General features: G+C 43.1%; 1 protein-coding gene across 1 annotated transcript in view; it reads left to right on the top strand.

Annotated features, from left to right (window-relative positions):
- Positions 1-3088: 3088 nt before the first annotated feature.
- Positions 3089-24087, top strand: part of ILDR1 (immunoglobulin like domain containing receptor 1) — a 33084-nt gene continuing 12085 nt past the window's right edge. Inside the window, exons 1-7 of the mRNA XM_087817808.1 lie at positions 3089-3168; positions 3833-3902; positions 15202-15361; positions 16329-16652; positions 17993-18142; positions 22139-22258; positions 22535-22681. Coding sequence (XP_087673934.1) covers positions 3089-3168; positions 3833-3902; positions 15202-15361; positions 16329-16652; positions 17993-18142; positions 22139-22258; positions 22535-22681 — 1051 coding nt within the window. The remainder of the gene's footprint in view (positions 3169-3832; positions 3903-15201; positions 15362-16328; positions 16653-17992; positions 18143-22138; positions 22259-22534; positions 22682-24087) is intronic.

Genomic DNA, 24087 nt, shown 5'->3' with positions numbered 1-24087 from the left:
GTGGATGCTCAATTCCCTTAATTGACCTTCCATATTTGTGGGGTTTTGTTCGTTGAATCTGCAGATGTGGAACGTTGGATACTGAGGGCTGACTGTATTCCAAATGTTGCAGTATTAGGTAGTACTTTCATTTCCTGCCTCCCTTTAGCTTTAGCTACCTGGGGCATGATTTTTACTTACATGTTTGTTTCTTTTCTTTCTCAATTCTTGATTAATATACATACAGATGAACAAATAACACATTATTCTCAAATACAGATGCACATGTGCATATAGATGCAGTATTCAGAAACATTTATGGACACAATTTCAACTAGCAAGTGTGATTATAAATGATAAGATTATAAACTCAGAACTTTGTGGTTAGACTCTGGACCAGTCAACACAAAGAAGTATAGTATGGTTAGGGTAGTGTATGCTCTGAAGGCAGATGGCCTGTGTTTACATCTCAGCTCTGGTGCTTACAAGTTGGGTGACCCTGAGTAAGTAACTGAACTTCTGTGCCTCAAGTTTTTGAACTGTAAAATGAGGGCCATGACAGTCCCTGCCTCACAGTGTTGTTGAGAGAATTATTGAAGTTAATACAAAAAATGCTTAGAAAACACTTAGCACAACATGTGTTTAATAAATGGTAGTTTCTATTATTGCTTTGTATACGAGTACACTTTGGTTTCAGTCACTATCGCAGGTCAAGTGATTTTTACTTCTATGTATATCAATGGAAGAACTGTTTGTTGTTCTGAGCCAAATGTGTACCCTTATCTAATTTTTAATGAACCAATAGCATATGATGGCACAGAGATTGGACCAGAACTCATGGCAGTGGAATGGAACATCCTTTACGTAAAGCTAAATGACATATGTGGAAAGTAACTGCATTAGCACACACTGATAGAGTCAGTTAGGTGTAAATACAGATCAAGGCATAGATATGTGAGAGTGTATGGTGTAAATAGCTAAGAGCACAAGGTCTGAAATCAGACTACCTCACATAGATTCATAACTCCACCACTTGCTAGTTTTGTGACCTTGGACAAGTTACTTCCTTGTACCTCAGCTTTCACATCTATAAAATATAATTAACACTTATCTTATAAAGCTATTGTGGGAATTTAATGAGATAATACATGTAAAGTACAGAGAACATTGCTCAGTGCATAATACATAAGTGGTGGAGAAAAAAAGATGCATGTAGTAGACAGAGAAACATATAAAGTTAACCATAAAATGTTCACTCCAAGGGAAGCAATGGAGGTAGATGTTCAACTGAATAAGTGATCCACAAGAGAAAATAAAAAAATTTTAATTCTCCTGCACTTGGATAACCTTTGTTAAAGTCACTTTTTGTCTCCAACATATCCCCCCCAATTATGTTTAGTTTAGAACACCAGGATTTCCCAAATTACGTCCCATGAAACATCTACCCTGAGATATGTGTGGGGGGGAAAAAAGGTTTTGTGGTTGAATAATGCTGAGAAATATTCCCTTGGAAATTCAAATGTACACTAGCATGCTAAGGGTTCAACAAGTCCTGAAAAAATGTGTTATTTAGTTTAATCCAGCATTTCTTGAATTTATTTGATCACAGAACCTTTTCCCCATATACTATGTATTAACATTCCACGAAACTACTGTTCCATGAAATAAACATGGGGAAATGCTGGCTTCAATGAATATTAAAATGACCTTTATACCAAAGCAAGGGCTGAGGGGCACTGGGAGGTAGGTGTGGGAAGGAGAGGGTTCGTACTTTTTTAGACTGGGATTGAAAATTTGCCCAGAACAATTCTTCACTAAGCCAGCAACCAAACAAATCCCTCAGTGTCACGAACACTCAAACACATACAATGTTCCTGGATCATGTGCAGGGTCTCTGGAGGGGGTAGGGGAGCACCCTCCCTCACACTGTATCCCGGTGCTGCTGTACTGGGATCCCACCATGGAAGATCTAAAGGCTCCTAAACGTACTGTACCATCTGCCCCTGGCCATGACTTCCTGAATTTACTTCCTATTTTCTGAAAGAGAAGAAGCTACAAGAAAAACATTTAAAGTGGAGAGGACCAATTAGGGAACCAGAAGACAGACCCAGGAGTGGAGGGGAAGAAGGGAAGATGGAGGGAACGGACTATGTTGAGACAATCAATCAGATTAAGGACAAGAATCATCTTCTGGGTGGAGGTGAGATGAGGGACACCAGTAACATCACTGAAGAGGACCCTTCAGAGCAGAGCAGAGCAGAGCAGAGATACACTTAAGAGAAATACTACTGACTTCTAAGGTCAGTGAACAGAATGGAAACTTCCTGAGGCGCAGAGACCATGTTAAACTCATTTTTATAATTCTTTTTTGGAGGAAAAAGATGGTGGCTAGGAGGGAGGAGAATTGTGTTTGTTACAGGGGGGGAGCATGATGAAAAATCCCTGGTAAGGGAGAGGTGTATAAAATGGCTTGCTATTTACATTGACCACTGTATAGGTGATTTTCCAAATTAATGTTGTTGGTTGGTTGGTAGGTTGGTTCCTGAAGGCAAGTGTGCCTTCCTCCTGTTTTTCTTTTCCCTCTCTGTGGGTTCCTGCCAAGGAAGAAGGAGAGACAAATTATTACCCTCAGTGGCCTGCTGTAAGGAGACCTAGAATCTTTGACGTTGGGGGGGCTGAGGTCTGGGAGGGGCTGCTGGGCTGCACGCAGGCTGGGAAATAATAAAAAGGAATATACCAACCTTAACAATACCTAACTATCAGTGTTGGGAGCAAGAATTTTCCTTATTTTCATTAATTTATATTTTCCTAACTTTTCTATAAGAAACATGTGTTACTTTTATAATTGTCGAAAATTAAGTTTATTTCTCTAGTTCATACCCTTTGTCCTTAGTTTCTAGAAAATGTGACTACACATCATGTGTAAACTTCTTATTAAGCGTGTTTTAAGTGGGGGGGGGGGGAGGGAAAGAATGTTTTCCAAGCAGGTATGAGTGAATGGAAACATAACGCAGGAAAAACTCCCGAGAAAGTTGTACTTACCTAATTCTACAAAGAGAGGGGGAGAAACGTTCTAGGGGTAAGCGCTCCTGAGGACTTCAGGAGGAAAATGGTCACGTTCTCCAAAGGCGAGAGGGGCTTTTCCGTCGCGGAGGAGAAACCCGGCAGCCTGCGGAGAGGCGGCGGCAGGTAGGCCAGGTGGCCGCGGCCCGCGGGGCGGGGGCGGGGCAGGAAGCGGCGGCCGGGCCGGGAGGCGGGGCCTCGGGAGCGCCCCAGGTGGGGGATGAGCCGCGCGCACCTGCTGACCGCCCGCGGCCGGCCCGCGCTCCGCGCTCCGCGCTCCGCGCCGGGGAGGGGACCGCGGAGGGATTCTCGGGGGAGCGCTGCGTCCTGGGGCGGCCGCTGATGAAGAAAGTCTGTGTCCCACGGCCCCTGCGCTGAAAGGGGCCCAGAGGGGCCGGCATGGGCCTCGGGTTACCTGCGCCGTGGCTGCTGCTCTTCGCCGGGCTCCCAGCAGGTGAGCCGTGGGGACGTGGGTCCCACGCTGGGCCCGGGGAGGCTGGGAGCCATTGTTGGCCGCCCTGCAGAGCCGGCCGCTCCCGTGGGCCTTGGCACGGGCGCCAGGAGGTGCGCGGACTGGATAGTTTTACCTGTGGGAACCTGTTGTTTTCGTCTTTTATTAGCCCAGGCCCTTCAGAAACAGGTGCAACTGAGAACGAAACCTCTCGGCTCACCCTCCTGCAGTCATCAGGCACTTGTTAGTGTCTAAAGCCGAGTGGATAGATGCGGAACACCACTTTTACAATTCCTAGTTACTTTTTCCTTTCATCTGATGTTTGCTCTTAAGTTTTAGATGTGGTGACAGCCCTGTTGGCCCAGAAATGCATGTATCTCACTCCTGGGAGATGATCATGTGTCCTCAAGTATGTTCGTTGTGACTGGGAATCTGCTTTACAGGACCGCAACATTGAGCCCTTTGCTAGCCTTCGTGGGGTACTTTGCTACTTTTTTTCTGTTCACCTGCTTTCCTAACTTCCCCTTGCTCTTATCTTCCCTTCTGGTGTCCAGTCACCCACTGCTCCTTCATCTTCAGCCTCTAGGGCCAATCCCTTGTCTGCTTTGAAAAGCCTGTTTTTGTGTCTGGTGTTGATCTCGTGGGAATATGACAGAAGTGTGTAGCTGCATGAGTGAAACCAGGTAGGAAAGGACAGCTGAATGTGCAGGCTCTTTCAGCCCTTTCCAGTGAGGATGTAGGTGTGATCTTGCAAACCAGAATGTATCATTTCCCTTCGAAGTTCTGCCCTGTTTGATTTTGTTTTATCTTTTTCTCCCTCTCTTTTAAGAATAACTGCCCTCTTACCTCTTTTTCGGTGGGAGGTCAGCTCAGTTTGCCCACACACCATTTTGAGTCTCATGTTTTTCTGAGGAAAAAGATGTAATATTAAGGCACAGGCAGAATTCCATTTTTACAGGCTTAATAGGACACAAAAATCACTCAGATGTAACAAAAACTCATTCAGACAAGATTCTATAATGACAAAGCTTAATGCTGAGGGAGAGAAGGTTGCAAAAGGGTAGAAAAATTAAAAAAATGGTACTGCTAAGGTCTTCTAGCGTACCACATTTTCTGCAGGATATTGGGCCTACAAATTATCTGAAGCTGACAAGAGGAGATGTTGGACACCCATGATACACAAGAAAATGGACCAAAACTCATTCTAAATGGAAGTGCCTGAAATTCTACCAGGGCAGTCATCAGTTTGGACTAAGAAAGCAAATCATAAAAATGCCAGTTTTGCACAGTTTTCTATGCCTGGTGTGTTCAGCTCAAAGTCCACAGCAGCTAGGGATTTATGAAGCTGCTTGAGCTGCCTTTTTAGGAAAATAGAGGTCTATCCCTCTGCCCCTGGGCACCCCATCCCCAGAATGCTCCTGAGCTGAAAGGGGCCAGAGAGTAGACAGCATGGACTTTGTAGACAGCAGTCATCCAGGTCAATAGGATAAGACAAGAAGCCTTACAGACAAAAATCCCATTAGGGTCTAAACCCCAATCCGTAAATCACCAGCATAGTACTTAAAAGTTATGAAGAATATTGAACAATGAATATTTTTCAAATACCAAAGGATATATTCTTCCATGAAGCAAATTGCTCAATGGACAGGAACTTCAGAAAACGTTGCTCCAGGTGTTCATGAACCAACCATGCAGTGTGAGTAGCCACGATGCTGAAGTAAAATAATGAAAACTGCTGTGCTTGCCTGGCATTCTTTAAATGGAAGTCTACTGCATGGAGTGTTTTAGAACCAGAGAATGCTGAATGTGGAAAGTCCTAAGTGAACATCTAATCTCACTTTTATTTCATAGGTGAGAAATTGAGATTTTAGTTATTTTGACTCCAACACTTTGTGAGGGAAATAGCTCTTTTAGCAGGCATTTTCCCTGAATATGTGCAGGAAATGTAAATAAAGATGCATTTAACTATTTAATGTGCATTTGGATTTTTCACCCATGATGTTGGTCAATTTACTGAACTGCTAAAAGCCTCCAGTAAACTGGATGATTATAGTACATATCTCATAAGGCTTTTGTGAAGATTAAATGAAATGAAGGTTTTAAAGCACTTAATACAGTTCCTGGAACAAAGTGAGGGTTTAATAGATGTCAGCCATGGTGACAATGGCAGTCATGATTTAGATCCATGTAGGATTTTATAAAGCTAACTTTAAAGAAACAATTTAGGCTTCTCTACTCCTCCTTCACCTGCAGCTAAGAAACTGCAATTAATAGTCAAATGACTATCAGGTTGGATTTCAGAATCTGCCTCTTATTAGTTGTAACTTTGAAGGAATAACCCTTCATCTAGAAAACAGGTGAAATTCCTGACAAGCCCTTTTCCTTCCCACTCCCTTCCCTCCCGCCAAAGGGGCAACTCTTGTTGGGTTGTTGAAGATCAAGCACAGTGTCTACAACATGGTCATCACTCAGGAAATACTGGGCCCTTCCCCACTGCCCTCACTTCTTTATTTTTAAATCAAACTTACTAAAATGTCTCTAAGATCAAACTGGTGAAGATCCGCTTCCTCTCTCACTCCCAGTATCTACCAGAGCAGTGTTTTTCAAACTTTTTTTCACAGCACCCAGCAAGAAATATCACTTACATTATGACATGTAAGCATGTATGTAAGATTTATAAAATAGAAACAAAAGGTTCCCACACACACCAACCCTGGTACCGTGTTGGATAAAAGAATAACGAATTGACATAAAATAGTATGTTACTAACATTTAAATTCATAGAAAATATTCCCCAAATTAACAGTATTAAATAGAAAAACCCAATAAGTTGATTTCCCCCAGATCCATTGCAAATTGCAATATAAACCTTGGAAACCCCTATACTAGAGTGTGTTCATTTTGGTCCATCACCTTGTTCACTTCTGTTTCTAAAGAGTCAACCCAATTCTCTGATTAGCATCCAAACTTCTGCAATTGCAAAGTGTGGGACGCTAGTGAAATGATGTCAGATTTGGGTACTCGCTACTTGGTGTGACTTGGGGCCCCTGATAAAGCCTCTGAGGTCAAGGAGTTGTGGGAAGTTACTGTAGTCCCTGTGCTCTGAGCTGTGGAGAGATCAGTTGCCAGAGGTTTTTTTTTTCTTTACGAAGAAATAAATTTTTACCACATAAGTAATACTTGCTTCTTAAAACAAAATATTAAGACAAAGCTAAAGTAAATACCTGCAGTCCTTTATGTTATTGGCTAACAGCTCTGGTTACATTCATCCAACCTCAAAGTTTATCCCTGGAATGAAAGTTTAGTTACCCCCGCAAATTTTAAAAGGGTGTGTCATTTGTGCTTTTGTGAAAAAAACTTTAATATCTTAGAGTGGTGTTAACTTACATATCCACACAGCTATCAACATTTAATATTATTCTTTGAGAAATCAGACAGCTGAATCCTAAGGGACAAGGTTGTTAGTATGTAGAATTTGTAATTTTTACTCAGTGGTGTGAATGAAAGTTAGAATCTTACTGAAGACTTGATGACATCTTGATCCCTGACATAGTAGATAGTGAAATGGAGCTTCTCAGGGTGAGGGACCTATGGGTGGTGGATGGGAGGCTGCTAAATTCGGCAGCTCCCTTGTCCCCATGGGACCCCCTGAAATATCTCCCTAGCATTCCAGTGCTCTGCTGAACATAAGTGGAAGTCACTCCCAGTCCCTGCCTTCCCCTCTTGGTCAGTTTGACAGACGGGGAAACCTGTGTTCAGGGAAGTCACACATCTCAGGTTGACGCAATGGAGTTAGTTTGAGAGCTGAGACCAGAACCTGGCATCCTTACTCTTAGTCCATTGCCCTTTCATCTGTTTCATGCCATGGAGTAGGTTTGTTTTGTCTAATTGAATCCTGGTGTACAGAAATAGAAATAGATTGTCTCCTGGATATCTAACTAAATGCTCCTTATTAAACATCGTCGCCCAACAACAATGCAGAATAAGATGCCAGGTAATTGATATATCATCTGCCTGGGTTTTTTCCAGCCTGATACTTTATTTCCTCATTTGAAGTCCTTGGGGAATAAATAAAATTGTGTGTTTTAAGAATTGGAAAGACACTGATCATGTCATCTTCCTCCAGTCCTTATTTCTATGTCTTCTGATGTGGAAATCTTAGGGCAAGCTAGGGTCAGAGGAAAGCAGTTTTGACACTTTTCCTTTCCCAAATCCAGTTAATCACCGAGTTCTTTTGCTTAATCCCAGGATCTGCCCCTTTTCTATTCCAGGAGACAAATGTTGCACTAGCCTACTTTAAGCATCTTTTAAATTTATCTTTATTGTTGAAAGTATTACAGCTGTCCCTTCCTCCCACCCCCCAACCCTGCTCTCACCCTCCCCCCCAGGCCTATCTCACTATTGTCTGTGTCCATGGGTTATGCATATATGCATATAAGTTTTTTGATTAATCTCTCCCCTCCCCGCCCCTCCTTCCCTCTGAGATTCGTCAGTCTGTTCCCTGCTTCCATATCTCTGGAACTATTTTGTTCATCAGTTTATTTTGTTCATTATATTCCACATCTGAGTGAGATCATGCGATACTTGTCTTCTCCTTGCCTCTAAAGTTGCTACCTCTCTGTCTAGTTTCAACCATTCCTCTACCAAGATGATCAACTTACCTGGGTTATCCTTTCCTACCTTCACTTTAATTCTCCAAGAACCTCCACTAGATCCCCATAGCTTATAAGAGTGGATTCAGGCTCTTTGTGTGGAATTCAAGGCTCATTCTCACCTCACTAACCTGACCAGCCTTGTCCCCACTGATACGAATGCTCTTGTTCTCCCTCTTCCCTCAACATATACTCTTCTTCCTTGATTTTTATTGACCATACTACAACTGGTTAACGTTACCAATTTATTTTCTGTACTTTTAGAGCATTTAAAATTTGTTCCAAGCAGTTTGTCCTGTCTCATTTGAATTTATTGGTTCTTTTACACAGCAAATGTTTAATGCATAACAATGCAGTGGAATGAGATGCTGGGTCATTAACCAGCAGGCTTGCTGGCAAACAAAAGCAGGCATGGCCCTGACCCCATGGTGCTTAAAGTCTAAAGGAAATACGAGCAAATGTAGAAATACAACTATGGCAGGAACCACGAGAAAGAGCTATAAGGTACCACAACAACATATAATAGATGGATTTTACTCATTCAGGAGGCCCTCCCTGAAGAAGTGATGCTTGAGTTGAGAGCTGAGGAATCATCACTTCAAACTAAAGAAGAACATGTGCAAGACTGCTTGATAGGAGCTCAGTGAGTTGGAGGGGGAGTCATGTTAGCATGACTGAGTGGAGGAATTCACAGGGCACATGGTGGAAATGAGACCAGAGAGATGGGTAGGACCAGATGGGCATAGCTTCATGGGTCATGGTAGGAGGCTTTGTGTTTATCCTAAGAGCAATGGACAGCTTTTGGAGATTTTTAAAGAGAAGGAGTTGGGAGACTGAGCAGCGTAGAATCTACGTGGCTGAGAACCAGAGCCTGGGCACGTACCAGTAAAGCGAGGCAGTATCCAGGCTGGAAGTGATGGTAGCTTGTACTAGGGTGGGAGTGAGGATGGATAGAGAGATAGAGAGATTCCAGAAATCCTTAGGAAATAAATAAACCCAATTCGATGATAGAGTATATTATTGTATATGGAGAGCGAGGGAGAAAGAGATGTCAAGGATAATTATAGCTTTCAGTGTTGCTGTTTCACTGAGATGGGAAACATTTTGAAGAGGCCCAGATTTGTATGGAAGGGTGATGACTTAGATTTGGGGCTTGATTTAGACTTTGAAACAACCAAGAAGGGCTATCAGGAGTATTTGGATTTGTGTGCTTATCTTGTCCCTTATTGAATAGTAGCAGGATTTGATATTCAAAGCTCTATCAACTTGTGAGCAAACCTATAAAGCTTAGTCACAAAGTACCTGGCCTATGTGTTTACCTGTTTATTGTTGAGTCTCCCATCAAGAGTATAACTTCCAATAGCGCAGAGGCATTGTTGCTGTACCCGCGTCATCTGGAATGGTGCCTCGCTCATAGTAGGTCTTCTATAAATTGAGTGAGTGACTCTGAAGCCCAGGGCACATAGAAATTTGTCATTCTGGCGAGGCCCAAATTTGCATATTCTCTGAAATTAGCATGTGGGGACATGGATGAGTCACTGATCTGATTGACAGACTTTGGGAAACTCCGAGCATCTGCCTGTGAACCAGGTTTTGTCTTCTACCCCTAAAGGAATACCAAGTTCAGACCACCTGAGTCGCTATTTTTTCACCTGGTAGTTTATGAAAATTTTTAAAAGACTGATATGTTCCCCTGTTGGAAAGACTGTGGTGAAACATGGGACTGCCACACTGCTGATGGGAATACAGATTTCTTTCCTGAAGTTTCTATTAAAATATAAAAGCCTTCTTTGCTTTGACCCAACAATCTCACTTTAAAAAATTTATCGTACTGGAAGACATGCATGTGAAGAGATACTTTATATAAAGACACTCGTTTTAACAATTCATGTCAGCAATGTTTATAATTGTGATAAATCAGAAGCAACCTAAATGCCCATTATTAGGAAATGGGTAAATAAATGTAGTTTGCCCATGTAGTGAATTTTTAGGCAGCCACTATCTTATAAATCATTAGATCTATAAGATAATTAGATCTATAGAATATAATGATAAAGAAAAATCAAAGTTGTAAGTCAATCTACATAATATGATTAATTTTTTTAAAGAGAAGCATAGGAAAAGATGTGGAGGGAAACACACCAAATATCAACAGTGGTACCTCTGGAGAGTGGAATGCATGGTGAGCAAGGAGGAACTTTTACTTTGTACCCTTCTTTATTGTTTGAAGTTTCTTGTTATTTTATACTGCAAAAAAAAAGTAAAAAAGGGTTTCTATACAAAATGGTTAAAATAAATTTGTGAATGTGCCTTAAATATGGGAATATCCCTTAAAGTTTAAACCTCCACTGTTAGAAAAATGTGTCCAGAAGGCAGTTGGTACACTGGAAACAGTGTAAGCTTTTGAATTTTAGAGATATAAATTTAAATCTAGCTCTGCTACTTTCTAGCTGCATGACCTGAAACCAGTTACTTAATCTCCCTGTGGATTTTCCTCACCTATGAAATTGAGATAAAAATAAAGCTTATCTCAGGGGATTTTTGCGAAAGTTAAACGAGATACTATATAATAAAGCACCCAATACCATGTCTAACAGCATATCAGTATATGTTAGTTTCCTCCCAAGGGTAGCCACAAGTTTAGTGCCACCCCAAGCCTAGCACTGTTGAGTAGCACAGGCCAGACCTTTGTTAAATATGTAATATGTAGACATAATTTCTCCCTACCCCAACTCTCTCCTAACCCTCTGGATCCCTTTCGTCTTGTCTGTGCTCATTGCCAGTCCCTCTTCCCCTTTATTTCCACATATTTGCACTGTTATCTAAGGAAATGTAATAAGTACTGATGGCAAATATACTTGGGGAGATTGCTTGCTCTGAGATAAACTCTGATAGGATTAAACCTGTGTACTTTTTGTTAACATGCTTACTAGAGCAGAAGTGCCTGGGTGCCTGAAAAACACTAAGAAATCAAGACCTCCCACCAGCGTCAGCACTAGGCCAAGCCCTTGCCAGGAAAGACCATGCTCTCCCTCCCGGGCTACCATCCCCTTCTAAGTATGACCCTTCATGTGGAAAGGAGGGGAAATGCTACCTCATATTCTGAAAACAGTTTGTGGTTTAAAGAAAAAAAAAGAAAAAGCTTTGCACCTATATCCATATGCTGTATGGATAATATGTTCTAGAAACTGTAAAACATCTTGCCCAGTATGATTGTAGACAGGGAAGACAATGAAAAAATAAATGTACAAAGATATGCATGTATTCCGGAGCACATGGCATTTAGTTGTAAAGATACTCTTCTTTTTCAGTATGTTTTTCTTCCACTTTAATGTCAGATGGTAGTCCCCACTCTGCACAGCAGCTTAGTCTTGGAAAGTACCTCATGGCGGGAAACAGAGAATCCCCTTCCCTTTCCCTTCTTCCCATGAGCTCTGGTATCTCATCTGAAGTTACCTTTCCACTCTTAAATGACAGGTCTCCCTCCCTTCCTCTTTCACAGAGGAGGCAAATTGTGAACAGGTTTGCCAAAGTCTAAAGCAACAAAGCTTTTAAAAGCTTTTAATGCACTAACTCACTTTGCAAAGAGAAGACAGTAGTGAGATTTTGCATTTATATCATTTTAATACTTTCAAAATGCTTTTACATGATGGTCTCAGTTGATCTCAAGATTTTAAGGCAGGCCAGATACATACAAATGATACAAATGATAACTAATGCTTATTGAGTATCTAGTATGTGCCAGGTTCTTTGCTAAATGTTGGACAGGCAAGTATTAGTATCATCACAATTTTGCGTGTAAAGAAACAACTGGAGTTTGGGAATAGCTTGCCAGGTCTTTAGTTGGTGGGACTTGAGGGCAGAATCTGAACTAGGGAAGTCAATCTCTAGAATTAAAGTTTTCAAGGGAAAAATGATAAGAGATGGCTAGGCAATTAGGTGGCAATGAAGCGGGGACAAGGAGATGCCATAGGATGAAGGAAACTTAAGAATAAAAAGATAATTTATGACTTGAAAACTTGTAGTACTAAGTTTAAAAGAGCAGTGATGCAATCTGTAAACAGGGCATTTATCTTTTTGACTCTGTTCATATTTTTAGTCCTGATTTTGCTGCTTTTGGCCTTTCCTTGAAAACCTTATCTTCTTAGTAGTGTGCGTGTCTACTGTGGTTAGTTTTATAGAGAAGTTACAAGCTAAAGGGCAACGAAGATGGGAGGTTTTTGCCTTTGAGATGGACTTGCTACTTCCTTTGCCTTCTTTCCAATCTGAAAAATCCTCCTGCTTTTAGAGAGTCCAGTGCCTGACTTCCACTTGGAAGGTTAAACTTTCCAGCTTGGGAAAGATTGGGTTTAAAAATAAAATAAAAAGATTGGGTTTTGTTGTTAGAAAGCCCCAAATTCAAATCCTGAAGTTGAGAGGGCTTAGATTTCATCCGAACTTTTGCCCACATAGACAAGCAGGGCTTGTCCAGGGGGTTTGTGACGATTAGAGACAACCTATGTACATTGCCCAGCACACAGTAGATGCTGAGATCCAGAGCAACAACTGAGAAGAAGGGAGAAGGGTTTGCTGGTTGCCCATTTACCTTTATCCTGGGACCCTTCTCTACTCTTCATGTGAGGGTTGTGGGGACAAGTGTGTGTGCGTGGGGTGGGGGGGCTAAGAGCTGAACAGGATGCTGTGGGGCTGGCAGACCCCTTAAGGGACTGTGAGTGAGCTCAATTTGGTTAAAACACCTGGGAAGCTGTCATATTTTAAGGCTGGAAGTTCATATAAGGGATGAAATTGAAGAGAGGGTAAAAAGCAGCACAGCCAGTGTTGACGTTGGTAAAGGTGAGTTCTCTGACTCCAGGTGCGGTTTGCCCAGAATAAGGGCATTCATGGAAGCGGAGCTGAATGAAGCTTGATAATGATGGTGATCACCCTTGTCCCTGTCCTCCTGACTCAGAGTGTCAGATTCGGCATTCTTCAGAACAACTTCTGGCTCCAATCAGATTCCCTCCTCTGACTCTCAGCAAGCCTGCCCTCCCCTCTGCAAATGTTCCACCTCTATACAAATAATGTTGAATAGAGTCCTTTCAATAAACTGCTATTTATGTTGAATCACCATTCAGCAAAATAAAGAACATGTAGATTATTGCAGTGTCAGAGTGACCGTTGTCAATTGTATATTAATTATTGCTCACCTAGCCTGGCCCCCTGTTCCAATTCTTGGTGAGCTAATGCATACCAAACATGTTCCTTTATTTCAAGGATGGCCAGGCAAGAGCGTGGCTCAGGGGAAGAATCTCGAATCATATTATCTTAGAAAATGAAGGACCACAGACAAATCATGTTTTTCCCATCTCAGATTTGCTGTGTGTGAAATGGGCACAGCTTCTCTATTCCCAGGGGTCATATTTAGTGTGTAAAAGAAAATATTTGAAAGTGCTCTGTGAACCTAGGGTCTTGTGTAGACTACAAATCAGTGTTTTTCTTATTCCAATCCACGTGTTACTGTACGAAAGAAGCTAGCGTTGACAAATCCATTGTCAGAATCTTAACCTATAGCTCTTCTGTTCAGCACAGCTGTGCCGGGCGAAAGCTCCAAGGTCTATTTCAGGTCAGCTCTGGGAAGAACGCAAAGTGAGGCTGGAGAAGCAAAAACAAAAAGGCAGATTACCATAGAATCCATGTTAGGCTTGAGATGCTGGTCATGGCTCTTCTGTTCTGATTGTGTTGATTTCCAGGAATCCTACAGCTGGTAGAGACAGCAGCTATTTTCCCCCAAACTACTGAAGGCTTGTTTTCAAAATGATGTTCTTTTTGCGTTCACAGCTGAATAAGGAAGTCATCCATTTTCCTAAAAACACCACTGTCACCATATTACTCTTCTTCAGAAAAGCCTTCAGTGATTATCTATTAACTAGAAATAGACATTGGAGTGTGATACAGACACCACTCCATCTCCCTACCTCTGGGTCACCAATACCAGCACCACCTTATTTATCCCCTCTGTCTCCCATGAAGCCACAGGGCCCAGCTAGGTTGGTTCCCTTCAGGTTCCCCAAGTAACTGCCCCTTCCTGCTAAGGCCTGTTGCTCATCTCCCATCCTGAAATAACAAGTTCTGCTGCCCTCTGTTTCTCATGTGTTGTCTTTGTCCTATGTGAGTCTTAGAGTCTAGCTTAAATCTCTTCCTTCCTGATGTTTTCCCCACCACAGGTCTCCCCTGCACTTGTGCAGACCCTGTCCCCTGCTCGGCTGTCACAGGCACATCCTCATTGACAGCCCAACTTGGGAGATGGCTCAGGTCATTTCTGGGGACCAGAGCCTGTCCTGAGCAGCATTCTGCTGTCTCTTCATGGACATGAGAAAAGTGAGAAAAGTGGGCGCAGGTGCCCATCATAAGCCTCAACAGGCTATCTTATGTAGGCTGTGTCCAGAAAGTGAGGCAGGACCCAGAACCAATGGCGTTGGCCATTGAAACAGCCCACCCAGCTGCTCTGTGATGGGTGTCGAGAGTAATTCAGTCAAAATAAAGGCAGCTCCACCTGAGAACTCCAGCTTGAACCCCTTTCTCCTTGGCTCTTGTAATAAGGAGAAAGAGGGAGAGAGAGTCATACACTGACACTGACATAGCAGGGTATGTGCCAGGCACGGTGCCAAGCGCTGGATGTGGATTATGTCATTGAATTCTTGCAAGGACCTGATGAGGTTAGCACTATTATAATCTCCACTTGTAGCTGAGGGAACACAAACTCAATGAGGGTAAATAACTTGTCCAATGTCTAGGTAGGTAGTAAAGTTTGATTTGAACCAAGTCATATCTGAGTCCAAAGCCTAGGTTTTTTGTGTGTTTTTTTAAATCTAGTCTATATCAGTGTTTCTCAAAGTATGGTGCTCAGAGCAGTAGCATCAGCATCTCCTGGAAATTTATTAGAAAGATAAGTCCTTGGGCCCCACCCAAGTCCTACTGAATCAGAAACTCCTGCTGACATCGCTCTGAGCTGTCACAGGTCTTCCTCGTGGCGTATGCTCAAGTTTGAATACTCCTGCTCTATACTACGCTTCCCAGGAGAAGATCCCCTATAATCTGCCTAGAAACCATATTGACATAGGAACATTACAAGATTGCCAATTACGTGTGGCCCTCTGTGCCAAAGACCTACCTGACGTTCCTGTGCCACCTGGTTCCTCATCGAGGCAGACCTGGAGTATGTCTGTGTATTTGGAAGGTAAGAGGAGGGAGTTTTTAAAAAGAAAAAAGAAAAACTTGTAATTCCTTCAAGTCTTTCTTGATAAAATTTGTCACAGTCTGATAATTTTTGTTTCATTTGCTCTATGCTTACGTTGACCTGTGCTGCCAGTATCCACTGGTTAGTGTATTTTTGGTCATTAATTCCATCATTTATTCAACGAACATCTGTTGGTTGCCAAGGAGGTGACAGGCACAACACGAGGGGCTTGTGCTTGAACAGTGAGTTAGAGACAAACCCAATTGACCTTCTTAGAGTCTACAGTAAACAGGCCATCACCAAGAAGCATGAAAAATTGCTCTTTAGGATGAGATGAGGCACTTGGGGGAAACAGAGGGAGGCCCCTCTGCCATATTTGCAGTGAGGAAGGCTTCTTGAGGATGGGAGGGTGCAGCTGAAGACCTAAGGAATAAGCAGACATTAGTCTAGTGCAGGGAGTGGAATGGTGGTCAGTGATATGGAAGTGTGCTCCAGCCAGGAGATCCACGTGTAGGAAGACCTGGTGAAGATGGCGATCCAGCATGGAAAGGACTGATGCAAGTGCAGAGTGGCCAAAGCTCTGAGGGTAAGGTAGGGCGTGAAGGGAGATGAGGCAGGAGAGAAAGGCGGAAGACAGACCTGACTAGCCTTATAGGCCTTGTTGTACAGGTTGAAATTTATCATTAGGGAAATGGGAAAACATTTTTAAAAGAAAGTGGTGTGCAAAAATATAAGTAAGTTCGCTCCGGTACAAATATGGCCTCATTTTAATATGATTGTGTGAAAAAACATATCCTACTAAGTTCACTTCAGTACAAATATGGCCTCATTTTAATATGATTTCTTTATTGTTGTTGCATGTGTTATCACTGTTGATGGACTGTGAGCTCCTTGGGAGTTGTCCTTCATCTTTTTCTCCACTCTCTACCCCATTGTCTGTGCAGTATCCACCCCACATTTTACACAGGCCAAGTAAGAACTCAGACTTCATCTGTGGGCTCCCAACCAGTCAGGCAGTGTGGTGGTTCATTTGCATTGCTTTTATTACCCACAAACCGAAGTAGGTCGTCTCCCAGAGATCTGGTCTGCCTTCAGCATTGTCTCCTGCTCTTGGCTTCAGGGTGCCTGTCCTTGTTGGTGACGGTCCAGCACACAGAGCGCTATGTCACCCTGTTTGCCTCTGTCATCCTCAAATGTGACTACACCACCTCCGCCCAGCTCCAGGACGTGGTAGTGACCTGGCGCTTCAAGTCCTTCTGCAAGGACCCCATCTTTGACTACTACTCTGCGTGTGAGTGCCCTCCCCTTCTGGCTCTGCCCAGGCTGCTTTGCAAAGTATTGCCATTAGGGGGTAGGAATCATTAAAGATCACAAATCCTCATAAGTGGGAAGAAGCCACAAAGAGCACTTAATCCAGTCCCCTCATTTTATAGATACACAAGCTGATCCCAGGCAGATGAAGTCACTTATTGAAGGTCACATACTATTTTATTTATTTTAAAATGTATGTCCCACTTTGTTCTAAAAAGATTCAAGGAAGCTCAGACATTAAGGAAAAGGCAGAGGAAGTTCTGCCTCCCAGTCCATGCCAGGGCACTGAAATGAGGGTGCGGGTCTGCTGCTCTTCACCCCCACCCTTAGAATGCTGACGAGAAGACTCCTGCACTTCCCAGGATGCATGAGGAATGGTCATTTGTGAACCTTTTGGCCACTGCCCTGTTCGATTCTACAGCCAGCCTTCCTAGTGGACAGTCACTCTCCTGCTGACTAAACAGCCACTGATGCAGAGCTCGTGGCCCCCAGGGAGCACACTTGTTTGACATCTCTGAGATGCACAGCTCCCTCTATGTTTAACCAAATCCTGCCTCTTAAGTAACAATTGCCCCACTCATGTCAGTTCTGCTCTCTGGAACCAAAGCTCTTCCTAGCTGCCTACCTTTGCCTCTCTCAAGGGGCAAAGGAACCCAGATACCCAGTGTCAGCCCAGGACCGTTAACTTTGTAGAATTTTTGAACAGATGCAGACACCCTGTTTGTAGGAAGGAAGTGAGCTTCCTGAGATGAGGAAAGGAGGGGGAGGCATCTGCTTTACCTCTTTTAGTTTTACTAATATGAGCCCCCAAACCTAACTGAGTCACCCACAGAGCCTGATGTTGTCCCCAAAAGACCCCTCCCTCTCTAAATTGAGGTATTGTTTCCTGGGGCTTACTCTTAAAATGCCTGGCTTAACTGGGGAGGTAGGAGACACTCGGGCAGTAGCATCTCTTACCCCCAGAAGATTTAACAGCTCTCAAACTTTGTATTTTAAGGGCAGGTGAATGAGCCTTATGGGAGCAGAGCCTGGGGCGACTGAAAATAAGAGAAGTTGAGATGGGGGATGCAGCCAGGATTTGGAAATGATGGCCTATTGGGGGTGAGGGGGTCTGGAGTCTCATGGCTGCAAGAGTAGTTCATTGGTATCCCTTGGGAGCTCATTAGAAATGCAGAATCTCTGCTGCTCACCCCAGACCTACAGAATCAGAATCTTCATGTTAGCAACGTGCCCTGGGGATGCAGAAGTTCACAGTAAGGGCACCTTTCTTGCTGGGAATTCCCCACTGCTGTGTGACTTGGGTGTGTCTTCTTTCCTCAGCGTACCAGGCAGCTTTATCCCTGGGCCAGGACCCTTCCAATGACTGCAACGATAGCCAGCGAGAGGTCCGCATCGTGGCCCAGAGGCGGGGGCAGAATGAGCCCGTACTGGGGGCGGATTACCGGCAGCGCAAGATCACCATCCAGAACCGTGAGTGTGGGGGAGGCGGCAGGGGCTGAAGGTGCAGAAGTGCAGACACCAGGCTGAGTCATTGTGGGGATTTCCCTTTTTCTCTGCTGCCTGATGGTCTGCTTGGTCTCTGCCATTGTTTGAGGAAAATGCCAGATACACAGAATGTTCCACATCATCTGAAGTCACTTCCCTGGAAGTTGGTCTCTGGATGAGCTTTGCCTAAAGGTCTAGGAGGGGATGGTTTCCTTTGTTTCCCAGAGATTCAGGGCTAAGTTGTGGATCGGGCTTCTTTGATCCCTTCCATGAACTGCTCTCAGGGCCTGCTGGAACCCCAGGCTCCTGAGTTTCCCTCTGGCCACGCCTGTTACATATACCTAAGGAAATAGAGCCTCCCAAGTAGATGGCCACCTTGAGACCAGCACCCGTCATTGGTACAGCAAAGACCATTGGGCTTAGAATTCAAAACACCTGGCTGAGTATCCCATTACTTCCACTTGCTGGCTCAGTGACCCGTGACAGTTGTTTTCTCTAGCTGTCTTATCTGAAAGATGGGCGTAATGGTCTGTCTCCCCACACTGAAGGGAGTGTCAAATGTGATATCTGAGAACTATGTTTAAAGCATATCTGTTCTTTGTGGTGATTAGACTCAGGTGTGAGTCCCCGTTCTGCCCTTACAGGGTATGTGAACTTGGGCAAGTCCCTTCAACTTTTTTGCCTCAGTTTCTAGAATGTGAAACTTGCCACAGTACCTGGGGAGTTGTCAGGATTAAGTGAGGTGATATGTAGAAAGCACTTAGCAATCAGAAAGTGTGCAGTGAACTTTAGTTACGATCACTTGGCATACTTTTGGGTGGATGGGTTAGCACCCCCACATCCCTATCTTGTAATCCAGGATTAGTGTGATGGGTTATTGGCACAAAATCCGGAGCTTATTTCAATGAGCTTTGTGTGCTGTGATAAATAAACATTTGCTGGTTCGAAAGAATAAAAGGGTAGGGGAGTATGTTCAAGAGGGCCACCCAGGATACCCATAGCAACAATGTGAAAAAAATCCGTTAATATTCTATGACCATTTAAAGGTAGATCATTAAAAGGGAGCCAGTTCAACAATTGCTTCCAACTCTGCTTCTAGTACTTTGGCTATAATACTTACCTCTGATCCTTTTACATTCAATCTCTGATCTCCCCAAGCAGTGTTTGAACTCTGGGCCTTAAGGTACATCTGCCTTTCTTTTCCAGTCTTCAGGGGCATTCTCAAAGATTCAGAGTGGTTCCACTTTCTCCAGAGCCTACAGAATTAGCTCTGATATGACTCCAAAGTGTAAAGTTTCTTTAATTAAGCCTCCTATAATTTTTGAAGGTTGAAAGTTCCCATAGGTGATAGTCCCTGCTTTTCTGTCTTTTTTTCTAATTTTAAGCAGAGCTGTTGCTACCTCCACTTCCAGCCAGCCACTTTGGATCAGACTCTGCTGTGTGTTACTCCCATGGGAAAGTGATATTTCCCTTTGGTTTTTATTTCGACCTCTGGGCTTGTGACATCTGGAGCCCTTGTTTTCTGATACTTTCATGCCCATGTCTGCATCATTAGATATGACCCTGTCAAAACAGTTCTTGGATCATTTGAAATGTTAACATATTTGAAAGCCCTCATTACTCTGACAGCCCTAAAATAATCTTTGTCTTTAATAAAAAAAAAATTGGGGCAGATTTATAATACACATTAATCTTTAAGGGAGAATTTCCCCAAAGCCTTTTCACCACTCTTCAAAGTCTGTAGTAAGCTTGTTTCTAGGAAAGGTAGTGGGTTTGGAAAATCACGGGTAGGAAAAAAATCATAGGGATTGACATAAAAAGAGGAGGAAACAGAAGTCAAAGTTAGCTCCAGTGTTGTTTGACCTCACATTTTTGTTTCATTTCCTCAAAAAATATTTCTTGAGAAACAAATAATAAAGAATTGCAGATATACAGATGGTTATTAGACTTACTGTGGTGATCACTTCATATGGTGTATAAATGTTGAGTCACTATGTCATATACCTGAAACTAATACAATTTTGTATGCCAACTATCCTTTAATAAAAAAATTTTTAAAAAAGAAAGAATTGCAGATATGACTATCAACTAAGCAGGAGCAAGTCTGTAATGCTAATGTCTTTAAGAATTTGAAGATGTCCCCTGGCACTCACTGTGGCTAAAATAGTGAGGACCTGGAGGCTGCCCTGATGCCTCTGACTGAACTTTAAGCACTTTTAGGACAGAGGTGTGTCTTATTTCTCTTCAGATCTCCCACATTTCCTCTTGAGATCATCCACAGTATCTGACATAGTGCTGGACCCACAAAAGGTCTTTAGAGAGTATGTGTTGCATTTGCTAATCTTGAACATACCATTCATCTATCTTAGTGTAGTAGCACAGCCCTTGGTGCTCACGAGAACTAAAATTCTTTTTTTTTTTTTAAGTAACATTTACTCTTAAAATATTGGCATTTCACCCCTGATTATTCAGGTTCATCTCATAACCTATCCCTTCAAGATCCAGAGGTACCTGTTCACAGCTGGCAAGGGATCCAGGCTGTGGTGTTTTTCCCTAGTTCAGAGAAGATGTTAGAGCTTAGTGGTTAAGAGCACCAGTGGTGAAGGAGGGACATGTGAATTTGAACCTACCCCTGCTAAGCCTCTTGGTTTTCTTATCTGAAATGCAGCTAATAATCATACCCACTGTATTAGGATTACTTTTGCGAGTACGCAGAAGCCCAAAACGTTAGTGACTTAAACAATAAAGTTTATTTCTTCTCATGTATAAATTTGAAAGTAGACAGTCCAGAACTAGTGTAGTGTGGCTCTCTTCCATTAAGTCCTCAGGGACCCAAGCTCCTTCCAGCTCACTAAGAATAGCATCTTTCTCATGGTCCATGATGGCAACCGTCATATTTGCTTTCCAGATAACAGTAGAAGAATAAATGAAGAACAACCCTCGCTGATGTTTCTCAGTGGTTAGAGCATTGTCCCATGCACTGAAGGGTTGCAAATTTCATTCCCAGTCAGGTCTCATACCCAGGGTGCAGGTTCAGTCCTGGTCGGGGAGTGCGCAGGAGGCAACTGATCTATGTTTCTCTCTCACATCAGAGCTTCTCTCTCTCCCTCCCTCTCCCGTCCTCTCTAGAATCAATAAAAAAGAACAGAAAAAACAAAACATATCCTCAGGTGAGGATTAAAAAAAAAGAAATGAAGAGCAAATGGGTAAAGGTGTTCCCAGACTGTTTTTTATTTAGTTAATTCTCACCTGAGGATATTTTTTCCATTGATTTTTTTTTTTTTTTTTTGAGAGAGTGGAAGCAGGGGAGAGAGAGGGACACAGAGAGAACTGATGTACAAATGACAAATCAATTGGTTGCCTCCTGCATGCACCCTGACTGGGGCCAGAGATCAAACCTGCAGCCCAGGTACATGCCCTTGACCGGGAATCGAACCCATATCCCTTCGGTCTGTGGGCCGACGCTTTAACCACTGAGCTACTGGCCAGGGCCCAGACTGTTTTTATGAAAGTTCTTGAGAATCATCATGTAACACTTCTGCTTACATTGTATCCACCAGAACTGAGTCACATGTCCATGTCCATCTGTAAGAGAGAATGGGAAATGTTGACTTCATTCTGGATGGCCACATACATGACCAAAAATTCTATGACCATGAGAGAAAGGATAATATACACTGGGAGACAAGTGGTAACCTCTACCTCACCCACTTGGAGAGTTGTGGTAGGAATTAAATGAGGTGATGTATACAAAGTCCTTTCAAGATACCTCATAGGGCTCGATGAACGATCAGTTCTACCACCATTATCCTGTTTGGAGAAAGGGGAGGGTCTCAAAAGAAGGAGTTGAGGCCTTTCTCTGAACTACGCAGGGCCCACTTGGGATGTGGAAGGACAATGCTAGGGTCTTGAAGCTACGATAGGTTAGAAAGCATTTCCCTCTCCTTTAATCAGTGGCACTTTCTCCCTCCTTTCTTGCAGGAGCAGATCTTGTGATTAATGAAGTGATGTGGTGGGACCATGGAGTGTATTATTGCACCATCGAGGCTCCAGGGGACACATCAGGTGACCCAGATAAGGAGGTGAAGCTCATTGTCCTACGTAAGTGCCATGGGAGCTTTTTATGTGTCCTGCCCACCATGACACTTTTTTCATACATAAAAAAAGCAAAAAAAAACAAAAACAAGCAAGCCCAGGTTATTGTTTTTGGATTGCCAGTCTCTGAAGTTCCCTTACCAAAGCTAAACTTTTTTTTTTTTTTGCAGTATATTGCTCAACCTTCACCTGTAGGTCAAGAGCTGTAATTATTAGACCTCTAGAATGTTGGAGCTGCCCCCATGTATTTAGTTTGACCCCTGCTTGGCTTTTCCCCTGCAGACTGGCTGACGGTGATCTTCATCATCCTGGGAGCCCTCCTCCTGCTCCTGCTGATTGGTGTGTGCTGGTGCCAGTGCTGTCCCCAGTATTGCTGCTGCTATGTCCGATGCCCATGCTGTCCCGCCCGTTGCTGCTGCCCTGAGGAAGGTGAGAGGATGGACACACAGTAGGATGGGGTGCTGCTGGGTCTGGTGCCCCAGACAGATCAGCTTCAAAACCTTTAGCTCTTCCAGGTTCTCCTCCATGACCTTCTTCCATCATAGGCTTGGGGATCTTTGGCCTCAGCCCAGAAAATTATCCTTGGGCAAGCTATGCAGTTGAGTGAGAGACTTCTCCTGTCCTCATTCTAGCCTGCCTAAGACCTTCTTCAAATGGCTCTGCCTACTGATGGCATTTCCTCAGTGGCTCTGATATGCCTGTGCTCTGCTGTTTGCTCCTAGCACTGACCTTGCTTAACATGAGCTGGCTGGAGGGACTGGTTTAAATGCAGCAGTGAGAGAGGAGGCCACTCCTTAGAGAGGACTTGAAAAGCAGATCAGAGGAAAGAGGTGTTAGAGCAGTGATCCTCAAACTTAAGAATTACCTAGAGGGCTTGTTAAGGCTTAATTGTTGGCCCCACCCCCAGAGTTTCTGATTTAATTGGTCTGGGGTGGGCCTGAGAATTTGCATTTCTCAAAAGTTCCCAGATGATATGATGCTGCTGGTCTGGGGGCCACACTTTGAGAATCTCTGTGTTAAAGGAAAGGAAAAGGGAGCAGAATATCTTGCTCTTACTGTGATCTTTCTTTGGGCTGACATTTTACTTTTTAAAACAGAATTATGACATGCCCTAAACAGTTTGGCTGTAGAATGCATGGTGAAGGTAAAAGAATAATAAATTATTCAACAATGATCTTTTCTTAGTAAATGGTTGGAATGGAATCATATTCTTTAAATGGAAGTGGTATTTGTGTTTTTAAAATAACATTTCCTTTTCCTGATATAAGTAAAGTATTACATTTGAGAAAATTTGAGAAATTCTAGAGTATGTAAAGACTAATCTTAGCACCCAGAGATAACCACACTTATCATTTTGGTTCATTTGAAAGGGAATTTTTTTAAAGGGAAAAATAAGGAATTGTTCCTTAAAATGGAAACAAAACCTAATCTACAATGTTGAGAAGGTCAGCGGTCTGAGTCTGGTTTCAGGCCTGTGTTCCGAGGTTGCTGTCTTACAGGAAAAGAGAACTAACTTTTATTGGATGTTTGCTCTGTGTAGGCCCTTTGCATATATTTCCCCATTGAATCTTCACAACCCTAGAAGGCAGGAATCATCGCTGTTTAACAGATGAGGAGACTGAAGGTCAGAGAAATCACACAACTAGTAAGTTGCAGTGGTAGTGCAGTGTTGAATCCATGTTCATCTCACTGATAGAGCCTGAATTTCCCACAGTAGAAGCTCCCTACCATTAAGGAGCCTCTCGGAGAGACATCGTGGAGAAGTCACTGTCACCTGAGTAGTAATATGCAGGAAGAGATGAGAAAAAAACCCTCTCAAGGAGCCTTCCGAGAAT

The sequence above is a fragment of the Miniopterus natalensis genome, chromosome 6, assembly GCF_054644295.1.
Source record: "Miniopterus natalensis isolate mMinNat1 chromosome 6, mMinNat1.hap1, whole genome shotgun sequence".
Classification (NCBI taxonomy): domain Eukaryota; kingdom Metazoa; phylum Chordata; class Mammalia; order Chiroptera; family Miniopteridae; genus Miniopterus; species Miniopterus natalensis.
Note: the sequence above shows the minus strand (reverse complement) of the source record. Positions and strands in the feature narration are given on the sequence as shown.